The sequence below is a fragment of the Aricia agestis genome, chromosome 20 (genome assembly GCF_905147365.1).
Source record: "Aricia agestis chromosome 20, ilAriAges1.1, whole genome shotgun sequence".
Lineage (NCBI taxonomy): Eukaryota > Metazoa > Arthropoda > Insecta > Lepidoptera > Lycaenidae > Aricia > Aricia agestis.
In genome coordinates this window covers 3,581,767-3,600,791 of record NC_056425.1, presented here as the reverse complement: position 1 = coordinate 3,600,791, position 19,025 = coordinate 3,581,767, and the positions used below count along the sequence as shown (strand labels likewise).

At 39.3% G+C, this 19,025-nt stretch overlaps 2 protein-coding genes across 2 annotated transcripts; both read left to right on the top strand.

Annotated features, from left to right (window-relative positions):
* The first annotated feature begins 556 nt into the window (after positions 1 to 556).
* LOC121737396 lies at positions 557 to 1,258 on the top strand. Its single transcript, XM_042129070.1, has one exon. The coding sequence runs from the start codon at positions 557 to 559 to the stop codon at positions 1,256 to 1,258; it is 702 nt and encodes a 233-aa protein (XP_041985004.1).
* Positions 1,259 to 3,257: 1,999 nt separating this feature from the next.
* On the top strand, positions 3,258 to 14,192 carry LOC121737295 ((2R)-3-sulfolactate dehydrogenase (NADP(+))-like). The gene is made up of 8 exons (XM_042128929.1): positions 3,258 to 3,413; positions 4,525 to 4,713; positions 5,507 to 5,622; positions 7,083 to 7,181; positions 8,053 to 8,139; positions 8,941 to 9,049; positions 10,265 to 10,422; positions 14,016 to 14,192. The coding sequence occupies exons 1-8, from the start codon at positions 3,263 to 3,265 to the stop codon at positions 14,178 to 14,180; spliced, it is 1,074 nt and encodes a 357-aa protein (XP_041984863.1). The 5' UTR covers positions 3,258 to 3,262; the 3' UTR covers positions 14,181 to 14,192.
* The last annotated feature ends 4,833 nt before the right edge of the window (positions 14,193 to 19,025 follow it).

The window sequence follows — 19,025 nt, the reverse complement described above, 5'->3', positions numbered from 1 at the left end:
ATACATAATATATTATATTACTAGCTGACCCGGCAAACGTTTCTTTGCCATATATAATTATTTCGCCCGTATTATTTTATTGAAGTGACTAAATAAGTATATCACCATGGCAACGTCCATCGCTATCCCGTCGCACAAACAATGGTCGCCGTCAGTCTCGAGTTGTAATAATTTACTATTATTTATTCCACAAATGCACTTATTTATATAAAAGTACCCAGTAGACGATTCTCAGACCCACTGAATATGCATATAAAATTTGGTTAAAATCAGTAAAGCCGTTTCGGAGAAGTACGGGGCCTGAAATTGTGACACGAGAATTTTATATATAAATTATAAGATTATATAGCTACGATGGCACTGCCTTTCCCAGGGAGATTTAATCATTACTTTAACATAATAAATATTTTGACAGAAACTCCATAATATATTTTGTATCAATGCCTTGATTTACTTAAAGTTAATTGATCGTTAATAATCTATGAGTTTGGCCGTTGAATGCGTTCATTCTTAGTTTTAGAGTACCTTAGGGGTTCTCGGGAGGTTGCAGAGGGTAATGACTATACTAGTGGTACGAGGCTACAGTGCCGTCTCGAAAGACGCGGCATGTGCCCTAGTAGGAAGTGTGCCTTGGGATTTAGAGGCCTCATCCTTGGCTGAAGTTTACTGGCGCTGCCAATCTGCACGAGATGAGGGCAACGTCCCACCGTTTGATGTCGTTCAACGGTGGCGAAATTCGGAACATGATCGAGCACTTGATTTGTGGTTAGAGCAGCTCGAGCAACCACGAGTGAGCATCGACCTATTGACGGCTTTACGCCCTGTTCTAAAAGAATGGGTGCGTAGAAAGAGCGGTGCTCTAACGTTCCGCCTCACACAGATATTGACTGGACATGGATGTTTTGGTCGGTACCTGTGTGAGGTCGTAAAACGGGAGGAGACATCGGCCTGTCACCATTGCAACGAGATATGTGACACGGCACAACACACAATATCGACATTCCCTGCATGGGACAATCAACGATCTGAAATGAAAAATATTATCGGACAGGATACTACACTCCCAGTACTAGTGTATGCTATGCTGGAGAGCCAAGACAAATGGCGGGCGGTGGAGCACTTTGCGGATGAAGTGATATCCACCAAAGAAGAGGCCGAGCGCGCGAGGGAAAGGGCGGCGCGCCTCGGTTCTCTTCGCTCGAGAAGGCCTAGGCGAAGACGGGCGATCAATCACGACGATCCCAATGTCCCGCCTTAGCAGGAGAATTCGGGATGGCGGTGTGGGGACGCCGCCATCCATCGTACCGAGCCCCCGAGTTGGTTGTGATACACAATGTACTCCTGTGTATCGCGACATTAAAAGCAATGGCTTATGAGGCCTCTGATCGGCCGTGGAAAGCCCTTGGGCCACACAGAGAAAAGCCTGCAGCAGCAGTCACCCGCCGGCGTAGCCGTGGTGTAAGCACACGTGATCCCGCGGCCCGCCTACGGCAAATAGTGGAGTGCCGCCGAGTTTTTAGTGGGTAGGGGCTGCGTCCACTACCATCTTTCGGACGCAGTAGAGACCCACATACTTGCGGGCAGGACCCCCATCCCCCGCAAGATGCTTAAAAGCATTTTCTCGGCGAAAAAAAAAGGGTCAAATGGTTAATTTTAATTACGATTAAATGTTCCCTTTTTTTTCTAACTATAGCACGATCGCATTGTTTTGCTCTTAAAGAGTAGCAGTCTCTTGACCTACAGATTGTCGACCTCTGACATAGGCTAAGGTTTCTTAAGCAGTTCCATCAGGATTGATAGACTGGTAATAAGATAATTAGAGCGGTGAAAAGTAGATTGAATATGACTGGTATATTATATTATTAAAATTTTAACTGTAGCATATGAGGGCAGATAGGTTAACTAAGATGTTTGACATCACATTAGCGATGATGAGTATGACACTTTACTTAGATTTTTTTACTACGTTGTAGAGCCATGCTTCAACACGAATGGGACGGCTCGACCGGTGAAATACCACCGGCTCACAGAAAACCGGCGTAAAACAGCGCTTGCGCTGTGTTTAGCCGAGTGAGTGAGTTTACCGGAGGCCCAATTCCCTACCCTTTCCTTCCCTACCCTTCCCTATTTCCTTTCTTACCTCACCTATAATCCTATTCCCTCTTAAAAGGCCGGCAACGCACCTGCATCTCTTCTGATGTTGCGTGTGTCCATGGGCAACGGAAGTTGCTTTCCATCAGGTGACCCGTTTCTCGTTTATTTCATTAAAAAATATATATTGAATGTGTTATGACAAAGTTAAAAATAGCTAAAGAATCTCTGTGAAAGAGTGGCTACTTTTCAGTAGTTTCTATTCTCCTGAATTTATATTTAAATGTTATTTTTGTGTTGTACACACTATACAGGGTGTAACAAAACTAAGTGATAATACTTCAGGGTGCGTAGGTGTTCCTTATATTATGGTGTTCACCGTGAAAGTAGCAGCGCTGAAAGAGCATTTTTTTTGGTGATTTGTATGATCAAGCACCCGAGCGTCATGAATTATTGTTACAAATGTGAAAAAAAATACTTTTTCAGCTCTGCTACTTTCATAGTGAACTCTATACAGGGGGCACATACACACTGTAAAGTATTATCACTTAGTTTTGTTACACTCTGTACATAAGTAATATCATTATTCAATAATATGTTACAAACACTATTTAAGTAAAGTTTCATACAGAAATTAAATTAATTATCGTGACTTGTGACAGACATAAACCAACTACTTTATATCTACAACTAAATATTTACTGCAATATTATTCTCGCAGAAATTCATAGAATATAACTCTGTAATCAAACATTATTCTGTACTGGTCAGCGGGATCGACAGAGCCTTGCCCTATCCCAAGCATTTCACATGTAGCAACATTTAACAAAACCACCCAAGTTTGGGATTTTTACCATCCAAACCTACTTCATGTTGGAGAGTGAAAATACAAGTAAAATTACTAAAATATGTAACCCCGTTTCCAATAAATCTAGCTCATGACTTATATGTTTTTCTGTACGTAGCTAAAGGGCGGCAAAAATGATCTTAGCCTGGAGCGGCTAAATAGCTAAATCGGGTCCTAGATGACAGACAGAAAAACTGGCATTAATAATAAAGTATACAATTATTTTAATTACAAACGCACGTTTTTCTTTACATTGTTTACTTATCACAGAACAGTATATATTCAAATGTCAGCTGATAAGAAGTCAGTTGCTCTCGCGTCGCCATGCCAGAAGTACGTGTTGAGGAGGTGAGGAGATTCATGGTTGAGAGCCTGGTGGCTGTGGGAGCTCCAGAGACGGAGGCGAAGAGACACGCTGACCTCCTGGTACATGCGGACTCCGCGGGACACTTCAGTCATGGATTGAATAGACTAGGTTAGCATGAATTTAGATTTTTAGAAGTAGTCTTGTCGCAGTATAGAGTTTATTTTATTCGCTCACGTAAATATTGGTACTACAGTTCGACAAGGCTTTAATTGAATGTGTCAATGTCAATCAATGTGCGCTGCTGGTAAAGGAGAACTGTCAAAAATGACGTTTTTGTATGATAGAAGCGTTAGTTCCTTTTCTCGCCACGTTCATAAACAGCCTTGTCGAACTGTAGTCGAACTCTATAATATCATTTTAAATGCGTTTCCACGCAGTTGTAGGAGCTCCGCCAAGAGAGCCTAAGGCTCATACTGATCTTCTGAGTCCTGTGCCTATGAAACTATAATAATAATGGAAATATTATAGGAAAGGAAAACTACGTAACTTAGGTCTTAGTGTCTAAATAGTAAACACACAGGTCGAAAATACTCGGCCGAAGTTCGCCATGATTATGTCAGCAATGCGCTATGCATACAATTTAACGCGACGTAATGTAAGCATAGAGTGTCATTGGTAATTTAAAATACATTGCAGGCGTAATCATGCCGAACTTCGGCCGCGCTTTTTCGGCCTAGTGTGTTTGGACACTAAAGACTCGAGCCGAGCCAAGGCATATTAAAAGAGATATTTTTGATAGTTACTCTTCACCCCTGACCTGTGGTAGAATCAAAGGCTGAAGAGGAAATTGCACCAGTCATCCCATTACTGGCACTTTAGATTATCTATGAAGATACTATTATTGCACATAATTTACCGTAGTATGAACTTAAAGTACATTTTTTTTATGAAATAAGGGGGCAAATGAGCAAACTAGTCATCTGATGGAAAGCAACTTCCATCGCCCATGTACACTCGCAGCATCAGAAGAGCTGCAGGTGCGTTGCCGGCCTTTTAAGAGGAAATAGGGTAATAGGGGAGGGTAGGGAAGGAAATAGGAGAGGGTAGGGAAGGGAAAAGGGTAGGGGATTGGGCCTCCGGTAAACTCACTCACTCGGCGAAACACAGCACAAGCGCTGTTTTACGCCGGTTTTCTGTGAGCCCGTGGTATTTCTCCGGTCGAGCCGGCCCACTCGTGCCAAAGCATGGCTCTAAATCTGTCGCTTTACCTTCTTTTCAGAATTATACATAAACGACATCAAGAACGGCGCGACCAATCCTACTGCCAGGCCCGTTATACTGCAGGAGTCAGGGGCGACGGCGTGGGTGGACGGCTGTAACGCACTGGGCGCGACCGTCGGCCATTTCTGCATGGATGTTGCTGTGAGGAAGGCCAGGGAGTGTGGTGTGGGATGGGTGGCGGCGAAACGTGAGTATTTAATACGACTTGGAAAATCGAATGAGCATTTTATAGTTTGATATGGTTAACTAGCTGTTTGACCGAGCTTTGCTCGGTATCTGATGAACATGACATTTTCTAGAAATGATTCCTAGCTTTATTTATTAATATGTATATATATATATATATATATATATATATATATATATATACAAGAATTGCTCGTTTAAAGATATAAGATAAGATACATTTACAGACACTGGTGAAAAGCATGTTTGGTTTTAAGCAAGGGTTAAAGGGTTAAGTAGCTGTAGGTACCTTATATTGTGTATGATGATTTTGGTTTTCCAAGTACTGGAACAATTAGGCTCCTTCATTATTATTTTTTATGAAAAAAGGGGGCAAACGAGCAAACGGGTAATGGAAAGCAAATTCCGTCGCCCATGGACACTCGCAACATCAGAAAAGCTGCAGGTGCTTTGCCGGCCTTTTAAGAGGGAATAGGGGAGGATAAGAAAAGGAATAGGGAAGAGTAGGGAAGGGAAGGGGTTAGAGTTTTTCTGTCAAAACGAACGCATTTTTGGCAAATGAATTTGCGGGCAACACTTGTTTACTATTAGTGCAGATGTTTCGATCTGTGTCTACGTCTTTACGCTGTAACCATACTGGACAGGTTGAGATGAAATTGGGTACGAACCTACCTTGAGTTCCGCAAAATAACATAGGATGCTTTTTAATACAGCAAGAAACGACTTGGCTCGGGGTTGCAATATCTTAAAATATGTATTGATGTGTTACATACAACTAACTAGGGATATTTCAGGCTGCAACCACTTCGGCATGGCGGGGTACTGGGCGCTGCAGGCGGAGAAGGTGGGGATGATCGGCATGGCGTTTACCAACTCTGCACCCATCATGGTGCCCACCAGATCTAAACAGGTACTAGATAATGTAAACTGTATTCTCTACTAATATTGAACCGATCGAATTAGAGTCAATTCAGACCGCACAGACGCGTGGATATGCATTTCTATTGATTTGATAGATTCAGCATGACGTCTTCAATTGAAGTTTTTCAAATCCTTAGTAATGCATCTACGTAGGCATCTGCGCATCGGGAAGTACCAATCAGCTTTTATGAAATACATTTTCCAAATTTCATTCCAAATTTTCCAGCAAGGAACGGGCTGATAATGATAAGCCGTTGCTAACAAGTAAGGTCATAGATCTGAATCGATCCACCCGTTTAGATGCTACACAAACGCAAACAGACAGACACGTCTAATATATGATTGACGTTATTTTATATGGAGTACTTATATCTAAAAAGATACGTATATATATTATATAACACCAGCTGTTTTATTCGTTGTGAGATGTTGATTTGATGAAACCCCAACAAAAACACCGAAAATTTATTACAAAACAATGTTTACCTTTAACCTCTTTATCTTTGTAACTTAAATATATTATTTATTTGGTTAAAAATCTTAAATAAACATAGGAAAACGGTGATAGATTTTGCGATGTGTAACTGTAGATGTTTCCCTCGACTCCGTACGCGGAAAATAAAATCATGAGGACCATACATTTTACCATGATAAAAACTTGCATTTATTCTTTATTGGTCTGCTCTCTATATCTGTGCTTAATATAAACAAAATCAATCTAGCGGATTTCATTTAACTTTGATAACACACAAACCCTTTATAGTTTATGGTAAAGATGAGTAAGCGAAATAATAGACAGTAGAGAAATACAGATCGTAATACGCAGAGACACAAACCTAAGTGGTAGTAATACTTAAAGGCCGTTTAAAAGAGTTCATTGTGAAAGTAGCAGCGCTGACAAACTAATTTTTTAAGCTTTTTTATGGGAAAACTCATGATGCTGGGGAGCTTGCCCATACAAACTACTAAAAATGTCTATCTTTCAGCGCTGCTACTTTCACAGTGAACTCTATACAGTGTGTAACAAAAATAAGTGATAATATTTTAGGGTGTGTACGTGTTCCTTGTAGAGAGTTCACTGTGAAAGTAGCAGCGCTGAAAGACGAAAATTTTTTTTCACTTTTGTATGGGCAAGGGCCCGAGCGTCACGAGTTTCCCCATACAAAAGTGAAAAAAAAAATTTGGTATTTCAGCGCTGCTACTTTCACAGTGAACTCTCTACAAGGAACACGTACACATTCTAAAGTATTATCACTTATTTTAGTTACACCCTGTATATGGAAGACATACACACCCTAAAGTATTATCACTTATTTTCGTTACACCCTGTATAAGGAAGACATACACACCCTAAAGTATATCACTTTGTTTTGTTACACTTTATATACAAGTTTAGCTAAAACCCTTATCTATCAACAATTAACTACTAATAACATACATCAATTTCAGAGTGCAACGGGAACAAACCCCATATCTCTAGCGGCACCGGCCGGCAATGGAGACTCCCTCGTCTTGGACATGGCCACTACGGCCGCCGCCATGGGAAAGGTAAAATAATTTCACTGATGAGTGATGACCCTCGTTTAATAACGAAAATTAATGGCCGCATTCCGAGGTCAGAATGCTCGCACTCATAGAGTTAATCATTAAATGATTAAATTATTGATTAAATGTCTGTTAAATTAATGATTAAGATTGGGTTGGTTGCACCAACAACTTTAACTATAACTGTAACTTTAACTACAATGCAAAATGTCAAATCTTTGGTTAAAGTTAAAAATGGACGCCATCAAGACGCTATATTTAATCATAACCATAATAGAGCTCGACAAGGTTTTAAATGCACGTGGCGAAAAAGAAACTAACGCTGTCATAATACAAAAACGCATTTTTGACAGTTCTCCTTTACCAGCAGCGCCCCCGCCCACGTTCATTTATAACCTTGTTGGACCAGCTGTCATCTGTCAATTTCTCCAGTCAAAGTTAAAGTTAAATTTGCCTTAACTATAACTATAAATTTAACCACACCTCTGGTACAACCCAACCTAAATGTCTATGGGCATATCTGACGGTGTTTTGGGATCCCCAATGATACTACTCAGAAGAATATTATAGGAGAATGTAGGAGATTTCATAATAATAATATGATCTCAAGCACCATTGAGATCATATTATTATTATGAAAGGTTTCTTGTAACCTCTGTCGTTACATATCTACTGCGATTATGAAAAACTTCGACTCTCGAAAAAAATACTATTTTTAATGAGAAAACTGGAAATATCCGATGTATTATAATATATTCCTCTATGATTGAAAATAGCACTCCAATAATAATTATTACAAGAGCACGATTTGGTCATGCCGAAATACTTCATCGAGAAATCTATAGGTGTTTTAATTTGTAAATATAATTTTCAGATAGAAGTCCTGATTCACAAAGGAGAGCCTGTCCCCCCCGGCTGGGCCTTGGGGCCAGATGGGAAGTTGGCTACGGACCCACAAGTCGTAAGTCCCTCATCTCATTTTCCTCTCTTTCTAAAATAGGCAAGGAATATTGAACTGATGATGCGGAATGGTGAATGACGGTGATGCCACCATTTTGTACTTTGCTATCACAGGCCTACGCTACATATTTGTTGGCATCCTTAATAACATTATAAATGTGAAAGTGTGTATGTCTGTTACCCCTTCTAGCTTAAGCGGCTGAACAATTTTTGACATGGGGCATAGATACTTTTAGCCCCGTAAAAGCGCGAAGGATAGTTTTCATCCCAGCAAAATGTACGGTTCCTGCGTGACAAACGAATTTCGGCGCAATGGAGTTTAAGTGTCTAAACACCGAAATTACGCGGCGGAAATTCCGCATGATTACGCCCGCAATGTATTTTAAATTACCGATGGCACCATGGGCGTACCGAGGGGGGGGCATTTGTTTGCAATACAATATTTACACAACTAAAAATTATATTTTTTTTATTCTTTATAAACTCCTAGCTTATAAAAAATCTGATTTGCCCGCCCTGGCCCAGAACCTAGGTTATTTGCCCCCCCGCTGGCCCAGAACCTGGGTACGCCCATGGATGGCACACTATCACGTATGCGTTTGATATTGCGGGCATAATCATGCAGAATTTCCGCCGCGTAACTTCGGCCTAGTGTGTTTAGACACTGAAACGACGTCGCATCGTTGTAGGACGTTACTTTGCATCGTATTAATTTGTGTGTTTGTGCCTTTGCTTGTATTTTCTTTTCTATCCGTTTCCAAAGAGTTTCCTCTTCTCAGCAATTGCTATAAACTTTTTGCAGGCGTTTGATACCAGTCGGCTGTTACCGCTGGGCGGTTTCGAGGAGACCAGCGGCTACAAGGGATTCGGGCTTAGCACCATGGTGGAGGTCTTATGTAGTGGACTATCAGGTATGCGAGCGTTTTATATTAAAACTCCCACATCGGATTTGGTGACGGTGGCCGGTTTCATTGAAACCAGGCCAGTTACGCAGGAGTCATTTTATAGTGCCCAAGTGTTGCGCAGTACACAAGAGCACTCTCTATTCCTTTACTCTCATAATCCAGTGGGATGGGAGACCGACACGACTGGTGAGAGATCAGGTGCAGGACCGACTTTTTACATACTCATCCGACGACGCATGGAATCATGGATCATCTTACTTGTCAGACAGTCAGGTGATCTGCCTGCATTATCTTATCAAACTTGGAAATAAGTAATAACAATTAACATGTTTCCAACGCGGAAATCCCGACACCTCGGAGTCAACACTGGACCATGGGGGCAACCATTTTATAGAGCCATTGTGAGGACAAAGAGTGTAACGATTTTGGTAGTCGATAAACTGTTAGGAACAGGGAACTGTTTAACATGATTCGATAGGGTTGCGTCAAGCCCAACCAAAATTACGTAGGAACGTGATTTTTTAATGATATTATACTAATATCATTTTGAATCGATTAATCAGACCTGTAGCTCAGGCGCTACTGTTAACAAACAAACATAGTTATCAATAGAGATACTAATCTCTGTTGAGAACTATGTTTGTTTGTTGACAGTAGTGCCTCAGATATACATTACAAACAATATAACAAACAAACAAACATAAACATAGTTATCAAGAGCTCTCTGTTGATAACTATGTTTATTGTTGACAGACTGAGCTACAGATCTGATTAAATCGAATGACGCAAATTGTACACATGTTCAGAATTCCACTTTACCTATGCAGCCTATGCTTGAATTCTATCCAAAACGATTGGCATACATTACTATAATGAAAATCTATCAATACAAATCAGCATCCATCCATTAAATTTTGGAAGCTCATTAGGAGTGTGTACTATCAGAGAAATTGATTCGTAGGCAGATGGCGGACCTACGTCATTTGGTTGCGTTATGTCGAACCCAGCCGACAGATCACGACTAAATAATATTTTATTGAATTGACAGAATATGACCAAATGATGTAGGTCCGTAGTCCGTAAGTTGGTTCATACTTCTTAGCCTATGAAGTATGAATCAACTTCTCTGATAGTATATCGGTAATGGCTCGGTAATTTTGGGTATTTTGCTCATCTCGAATCATAACCTAAGACAAAATCAATGCCACTGATATTTTCTAGGATCAAACGCCACGCACAACGTGCCGCCGTGGACGCACAACCAGACCGAATCCCCGAACATGGGGCAGTGCTTCATAGCGGTGGACCCCGAGCGCTTCGCCCCCGGGTTTACCACCAGGGTCGCGGACTGTCTCCACCATTATAGGAATTTGGAACCGGTAGGTTACTACATATTTATAAATTGACTTCCAAAAAGGAGGAGGTTATATTTTTTTATTTTTTAATGAAATAAGGGGGCAAACGAGCAAACGGGTCACCTGATGGAAAGCAACCTACGTCGCCCATGGACACTCGCAGCATCAGAAGAGCTGCAAGTGCGTTGCCGGCCTTTTAAGAGGGAATAGGGTAATAGGGGAGGGTAGGGATGGGAAGGGAAGGGAATAGTTGAGGGTAGGGAAGGGAACAGGGTAGGGGTTAGGGGATTGGGCCACCGGTAAACTCGCTCACTCGGCGAAACACAGCGCAATCGCTGTATCACGCCGGTTTTCTGTGAGAACATGGTATTTATCCGGTCGAGCCAGCCCATTCGTGCCGAAGCATGGCTCTCCCACGTATAGAATATATTGGGTTATATGTTCGGATGTGGATATACAAGGTGTAGCAAAACTTAGTGTTAACTTTAAACGTACTTTAGGGTGTTAATTGTTTATACCAATGTTATACCAATATCAGCGGTGCTACTTACAAAACGAGGTCTATAGACTGCTGTTAAAGTAGCAGCGCTGAAATAATATTTTTTAATTCTTACGATTGTGTAAATTCAGGATTTATCTATAGACACCTCATGTTCATGTTATACTTAGCTTAAGAGACTGCCAGAAAAATATCAAACCACGCTAGCCCCGCCTACACACCCCGCTATCCTCCAAAAGTGAATAATGATTCCATGAATCGTGCCCCCGAGCCTTGTGCTTTGCGCTGCAACTAATAGTGAACAATATCGCGTAACAACGGTTCCCGCATTATAGCACGAAAGTAAAGGTCGTAAGTCCCAAAACTGTCTTTGATGATTACTAATATTTCCTTTAGCCATTATTTTGTGTAGTGTGATTGTAGTAGTGCAAGTTATTTAATGATAGTAACTCAATAAGTGTAACAGATATATTTTATTGAAAAGCCCAGAAAGATATAAATATAACTATCGAGTCAAAATAAGTGAATCGAGTTTTCCGTTAGGCAAATATCAGATGAATATACAATGATTAAATAAATCTCAATTTCATTTAACTCAATCATCATCCGGAATCATAATACTTATAAAACACAGCAAAATTTGGCAGCCCGCTCTTAACAATAAGATTACCATTATTTACCGTTAGGCTTTTATAATAGTCTGAAATAAACTAAAAACCAAGATAGCGTCACGGTATTCAGTATAACTGAAACTGTTAAGACAATACGAAAAGTTGCATCTAACATCCTTTTTTGTGGTCTACTTAAATGCATCGCTCAATTTTTCAGACAAACGCTTCGTTTTAACTAAATCTTTTTTTTTTCTTGAACATTAATATACATTTATTTGCTTCTTTAATTCACGTGTACAATGTAATTTTTTATTAACAAATATTTGCATTTGAAACAAAAGAGTGAACCCAAAACATGGTTCCATTCGGAGAGTCCTGCTAATTTTTAACGGTGCTCGAATGTGCCGACTTTCTTTGGCATTGACTTATCTAGGCTCACCACCAAAACGTGACTGGTCACGAAAATGTGCAGGGTTAGCATGGAGATTTCACAGCTACGTATTCGTAACGTTGAAGAAAAGAAAACATAAAATAAATGTAAAGATAATAATAATAATAATCAAACAATATTTCACGAGCGATAATGTTTCAAATACATACCGTAATGTATACTAGTCCAGGTTCCGTAGAACATTTTTTTCTATCAAACAAATTTTTAGTTTAGTTGTATAATTTAAGAGTAACATTGTCCTACAAATAGAACAATCAAATCAAAGTATTAAATCCTTTCTATTTCTGTTAGCTATCACTTTCAAGATTTTTGGCAAGTAAAATTGTTGTTCGTGTTATCAAAATAAGGCTAATCACAAAAAATTTGCTTGATAGTAATAAAAAAAATGTTCTACGGAACCCGGCCTGTACGTAGCACCAGAGACCATAATATTACTCTATGGTAGCACGTGCGTGAAGTTTAAAATATGTGAGAAGCCTCGAGAATGTAGACAAGGGTTAGCAGGAACAATTTACACCTAATTTTTTTAAAATGAAAAAATAAAGGGGACAAACGAGCAAACGGGTCACCTGATGGAAAGCAACTTCCGTCGCCCATGGACACTCGCAGCATCAGAAGAGCTGCAGGTGCGTTGCCGGCCTTTTAAGAGCGAATAGGGTAGGGAAGGGAATAATAATAATAGTAAATTTTATTTTCAGACTTCATTTGGCTCAATTGTTAGTAACACTTTATTCTTAAAAGCTAATGTTAGTATATTTAAAAAATTATAAATAAAGATTTAATTTAACAAAATAGTCGCTAACAGCTAGTATAATATTAAGAAGATGTCAACTAATTTGCTAATCCATGTGACACAGCTCCACATCGATTAACATAAGGAAAATAAAAAAAGAATAGGGGAGGGTAGGGAAGGAAATATGGGAGTGTAGGGAAGGGAAATAGGTAGGATATTGGGCCTCCGGTAAACTCACTCACTCGGCGGCGAAACACAGCGCAAGCGCTGTTTCACGCCGGTTTTCTGTGAGCCCGTGGTATTTCTCCGGTCGAGCCGGCCCATTCGTGCCGAAGCATGGCTCTCCCACGTCTAAATCTACATTACGTAGTGTTACGTTAAAGAAAATAAAAGTTAGTTAATTTATCTGCGCTGACATCATTTTTATAAGGCTTAGTTCCCAAACCGGTGATCATCGCGTAGACTTTCTGAAAAGATTTGATTTAAATTTACTCGAAATAAAGCAATTTTTTTTATTTTTTATACAATATCGAAGGAGCTGTAATGTTACGAATGCGTAGCTGTTAATTGTTTCCACTTACTGTACAGGAAGTAGACAGTAAAAGTTGCGGAAAACCTATTGTTCTATATAAGTCGGGTTAGCTGTAAATGTTTCATAGAGTAACGGGTTCTAAACAGTATTGATAATCAAATATCTATATATAATAATATCTATATATATAACTATTGATAATCAAATATCTAAGATGATGAGTTTCACGTGTATGTATTGTATCTGTGGCAACGTAGCTTCTAAACGGAAGAAGCTACTTTCATTTACGCTTGTCCTAATTACCTTATATTTTTTACCGGCATTCTTTTGCGCCGCGTCAACAGTGATCCTTGACTAACAAATATAGGAGTTTAAAGATTGTGATGCAGCCTATTCGTCTATAATTGCCCTTATTTAATGTCAATAGACAACGCGAGTGGAAGAACACGATAACTAACAGTAAAAAAATTGCCGTTTTAAGCATAAATGGAAGCTTTAGGGCCGGAAAAATGATTTTAAATAAAAAAACTGTGCGTTTTATGTGTAGCCAGACATATTAATTAGCCAGGCGATGAAATAGATAACTTACAAGTTTTGTTCAAATTATAAGGGCAAAATGAGTAAATGTCCGCACGTTACAAAATGTTAGTTATCGTTTTCTTCCACATACGTCTTCAATTTATTGTTGTGGTTACTGCGCAATTATGGTTATACATTGTGGTCCAATGCGAAGATCCTCAATGGTCACCTTCACGTTCATTGTTGGACGATTCGGTTTTTTTTTCTTCCAGGTCAATCCAGCTCTTCCCGTCTTAGCGCCAGGTGACAAAGAGAAGCAGAGCGCTGCAGCAACACAGCACAGAGGCACAATCATCTACCCGCAGCGTCAGATAGATGTATACGCACGCGTCGCTAAGGCTATCGGAATAGAACCTATGAAAATACACAGTGCTTAATAATATGCCCTGTATAGCTGTTTTATTTATAAAACTAACTGTTGCCCGCAACTTTGTCCGCGTTAACATGGTATATAATAATAAAGATGGATAGTTTTCCCCTTTTTGTGGTTCCTTTTACAAAGGGTAAAACGGGACCCTATTTAAGTCAACGTCTTCATCATAGTATCTCCAATCTTTAATTTCAAATCAATCAGTCGAAAATCTAAGAAGATTTATACAAACTTTCATCCCCTTTTTTATCCTCTTATCAAAATCCTTTCTTAAGGGATAACGTCATAACATCTACCTGCATGCCAAATTTCAGCCCGATCCATCCAGTGTTTTAGGGTATGCGTTGATAGATCACTATGTCAGTCAGTCAGTCAGTCACCTTTGAGTTAAATATATTTAGATATTGGGACTAGCTAAACGACCTAGAATAGAGGCAGCGCTGCATCATTGAACTTTATATTCATCACACAATAAAATGTTTAGTCTTGTTGCCCTGTTGTAGTTAGATGCGTCGTTACAACGAAATAACGTATGCTAGTCCGTTGCGACAACGCGCGACAACATAATACAAAACGGTGTCAGCGCTTCTTCCACACTCCCTCAACATCCATTATCAGTCGTTCCTTCAACAACGCGTCCGTTGATGAGTCGCAGCGAAATTACTGGTTTGTATGAATTTCTAGAAGTTTGTTGTTAGTGACTAGCAAGGGAGTATTATTTATGCTAATAGAACTGATTTCTATTAGCATCGTCCCTACGACATCTTTTTTGAAGCTTTTTGTTTAATCTTCCAACTTGACACCTTCAAAATTATTGTAAAGGTGGGTATCGATTTCGCACGGTGGCCGCGCGAGCATTGTTCGACCGCGGCAAATCTGTGTTTTGGTTCGCGAGCCATTTTTTTGCGCACTATTTCACTATAGCGAGGCAGCCGCGCACGGCAGCCGATCCGTGAACGAGCGTTCATTTTGTGCGCGACAACCATAGACGTTTTACGTCGGCGACGTGCCGCTGCAGCTGCTTTTATCATTATATTTTATATATTAGTAACAAGTGATCGAAGCTAGAAGCTCGATTGTGAATGAAAAAATATATACCATGTAGCATTCTGTTTATAAACAGAATGCTACATGGTAGTTTGAGACTAATGGAAGACATGAGATACTCATAATCACTATACTTATTTACTGTTCCATAAAAATTGTTAAGTGCCATATTATAATCTAAGTAAAGTACGACACTGCTCGTTATCCATATTTTTGCCGCGCGTATCCATAAAAATGCGTGAGTCAGTCAGTCAGGTCCGTCACAATTGCGCGCGCACAACGCACTGTCACTCCTTTGCCGAGCCGTGAAAAACCGACACAAAGTGGTTCGTCGCGCGGCATGTTCGATCGCGCAGATGTTCGAGTTGCCGCGCGCGGTCGCGTAGTACCCATAATGCGCGGCCCCCGCGCGAGCCAATGTTCATTGGTTCGCCGCGCGAAGTCGATACGCACCTTAAGAAAAACAACGAAGCATCGCCGCAGCGACAACGCAACGTAAACGCGACGCAATGGACCAATGTCACCCACACCCTACTCTAACAAAAAACAGTAGGCTCAAAACACAATTTAAACAACAGTTAACTAATAAAATATATTGATTTATTATCATATGATGATCGAAACAAGTAGCACTTGGTATTTTGGTAATATATTAACTTAAGTATTTATACTAACATCCTCATTCCATAATATTATATTGTCATTGAGTAATTGCTTGAAGTCAGAAGATAGTTTTTGCTCTTGGGTTCTGTAAGTCCATCAAACATACTAATGAAGAGTTGTGTATGTCAGCTGTTTGTCGGATTAAAAATAACTGTGAAAAACAAAATGAGAAAAGGAAGGACAAAAAATTTAAATCCTTGGAATACTGAGTATAAAAAAAATACTACACTAAGTACGTACGCTATACACGTCACGGGAAAGTGGAATCGTATTATAATGAGCGCTAAAGCGTTGTCATTTTTGTGAGTTTTTTTGTGTAATTTGGTTATTATATTCAGGAACGCCGTTCTGTGTAAGTTCCTAAGCACACTAGGGCGAAAATACGCGGCCGAAGTTCAACATTACGCCAGCAATGAGCGACAAATATAACGCGACGTTTTCGGCATGGTGTGTCATCAGTACTTAATTTAAAATAAATTGCAGGCGTTATCGTGCCGAACTTCGGCCGCGTTTTTTCGGCCTAGTGTTCTTAGACACTTATTTTCCATTACGCTGGGTTTTAGGAGTGCTCGGCAGCCAGTAGCCACTGTAAATTTCTAATAGGTGTTAAATTTTCTGAAATCTCATGATTCTAGCGTCTCCAGTTCAGTGGTCCCCAACCTTTATTTCATGCGGGCCACAAACATGTTTTAGTCTTGGTGTCACGGGGTGCGACATAAATTTTTAGGGTTAAAAAAATAACGTTATTTAAAACTAACGATTTCAAAGTGAAAAAAAAATTCACGCCTTTCACGACGACTTTACATTATTTTTCCGGTGGGCGTGAATTTCAAAATGGTTTAACATCACGCGGGCCACAAATAAAGTCCCGCCGGTTGGGGATAGCTGCTGTAGTTATTCTACAATATAATACTTATAAAGAACCCTAATATCTTAATTTGAAATCGTTATAAGTATGATGTACAGTTATGGATAGCTCAGTTTATTGTCAGACCGTTAACGATATGAGTTTTTGTTTTTACAAGACAGGTTCAAGGATCAAATCTCCGTTATGCAAGTCTTAAAACAATACGTATTATCTTATATATAAAATTCTCGTGTCACAATGTTAGGCCGCGTACTCCTCCGAAACGGCTTTACTGATTTTAACTAAATTTTATATGCAATTTCAGTGGGTCTGAGAATCGGCTACTGGGTACTTTTTATATTGATAAGTGCATTTGTTGAATAAATAATAGTAAATTATTACAACTCGAGACTGACGGCGACCATTTTTTGTGCGACGGGATAGCGATGGACGTTGTCATGGTGCCGTACTTATTTAGTCACTTCAATAAAATAAAACGGGCGAAATACTTTATGTGGCAAAGAAACGTTTGCCGGGCCAGCTAGTTAATTATATATTAACATTGTCAAGCTGTACACATGTCGAAGCAACTTACTTCCTACTTCCTACAATTGTAAATACTAACATAATAGTATATACGTGCCAATTTTCTAATGATACTCATAGTATACAGGCTGTAACGAAACAAAATAATGATATTACTTTATGCCGTTTCTGTTTTCGTTATTTATAGAGTTCATTGTGAAACAGCGCCAAAAGTGACTCTTTCAAGTTACTTCTATGAGACTTAATGACTTCTTTGAGAAATCTTCATAAAATCCATACAAAAATAAAAAATATTATATATACCAATCAACAATAGATCAGTCAATAACGACTCAGAGGCCCTAGATAAGCGGCAAGTGATTATCGTAAACGTCAACGCCACAAAATGTATAGGATTTGACATTAGTATTCGCTAGCGAAGCGATGACTTATGTCAAATCGCATACATTTTGTTAGCATTTACGATAATCGCTTGCCACTTATCTACTAGGGCAGATCACTAATCTTCCTATAGCGTTTTTCGAACTCTTCCACCCCGCTCACTCCTCGTCCCAGCTTTCTGCTGAACATTCTGCAGCCTATACACTTCAATTACCATAGCCAAATTTAAAGAATAATATGGAAAGGGCGCATCGTAAAATTTATGTATTATTTTAATTATATAGTTTCAATAATATGTGTGGTATTATCATAATAATATTATATTATGTATTAGTTATTAGTATGTAATAAGTAAGTATGGTTTATGTAGGTTAAAAATTGATAAAACATTAATATTATGTATTTAAAACTATTTATTACATCATATTTTAACTAATATTGCTTTAGAATGCGCCTATTCAATATTCTCATCATCACCCTAAGGTTGGCTGGTAGAGAATGCCACTAGGCATTGAGCCCACCTATGTAAATATTTGCATGAAGTGTTTAAATAAATAAATAAAAGTAAATTATAAGACACCCGAGTACTGCAAGAAAGTACTTGTGTAATGTTTTTGTAGAAAGTTTGTGAAAGTTGTCGCCAGGAATTTGCGTTATCACATCAGAATCGCAATCGGCTAACTGCTGCCTTAAAACTGTACTTCGATTGTATTTGCTGGATGACCCCTTCCTATCATCTGCCTCTTAATATAAACGCCAACGAGATATATATTTTATACGTGGGAGAGCCATGCTTCGGCACGAATGGGCCGGCTCGACCGGATAAATACCACGTTCTCACAGAAAACCGGCGTGAAACAGCGCTTGCGCTGTGCTTCGCCGAGTGAGTGAGTTTACCGGAGGCCCAATCCCCTAAACCCTACCCTATTCCCTTCCCTTCCCTACCCTCCCCTATTCCCTCTTAAAAGGCCGGCAACGCACTTGTGTTATAATTTTGCTACGTTAAATTTGCCAGTTAAAACAATATTGTGTAATGATGATGTATAAAAGCCTTTAATAGACTATACGCGCTGTAAAGAAACCAAATTCAATGTGCCAACCTTTAACGAGTAGCGTTGTCTATGGCCGGAGTCAAAACTGATCTGTAATATATTGATTCGTATATTTAATTCCACGATTTTATTGATATATTAAAATAAAGATAATTGTTAAAAATCTCATATGTTACGAATTAAATAGTTGTGGATTTTTAAACACTGTATTTACGATTATCACTGTAACGAAAGGTAAATAATCTTATTCAAACTGAATGATTAAATTAAAGTTAGATTGTTAATAATTCTGTATAATTTATTATGTAATGATAAG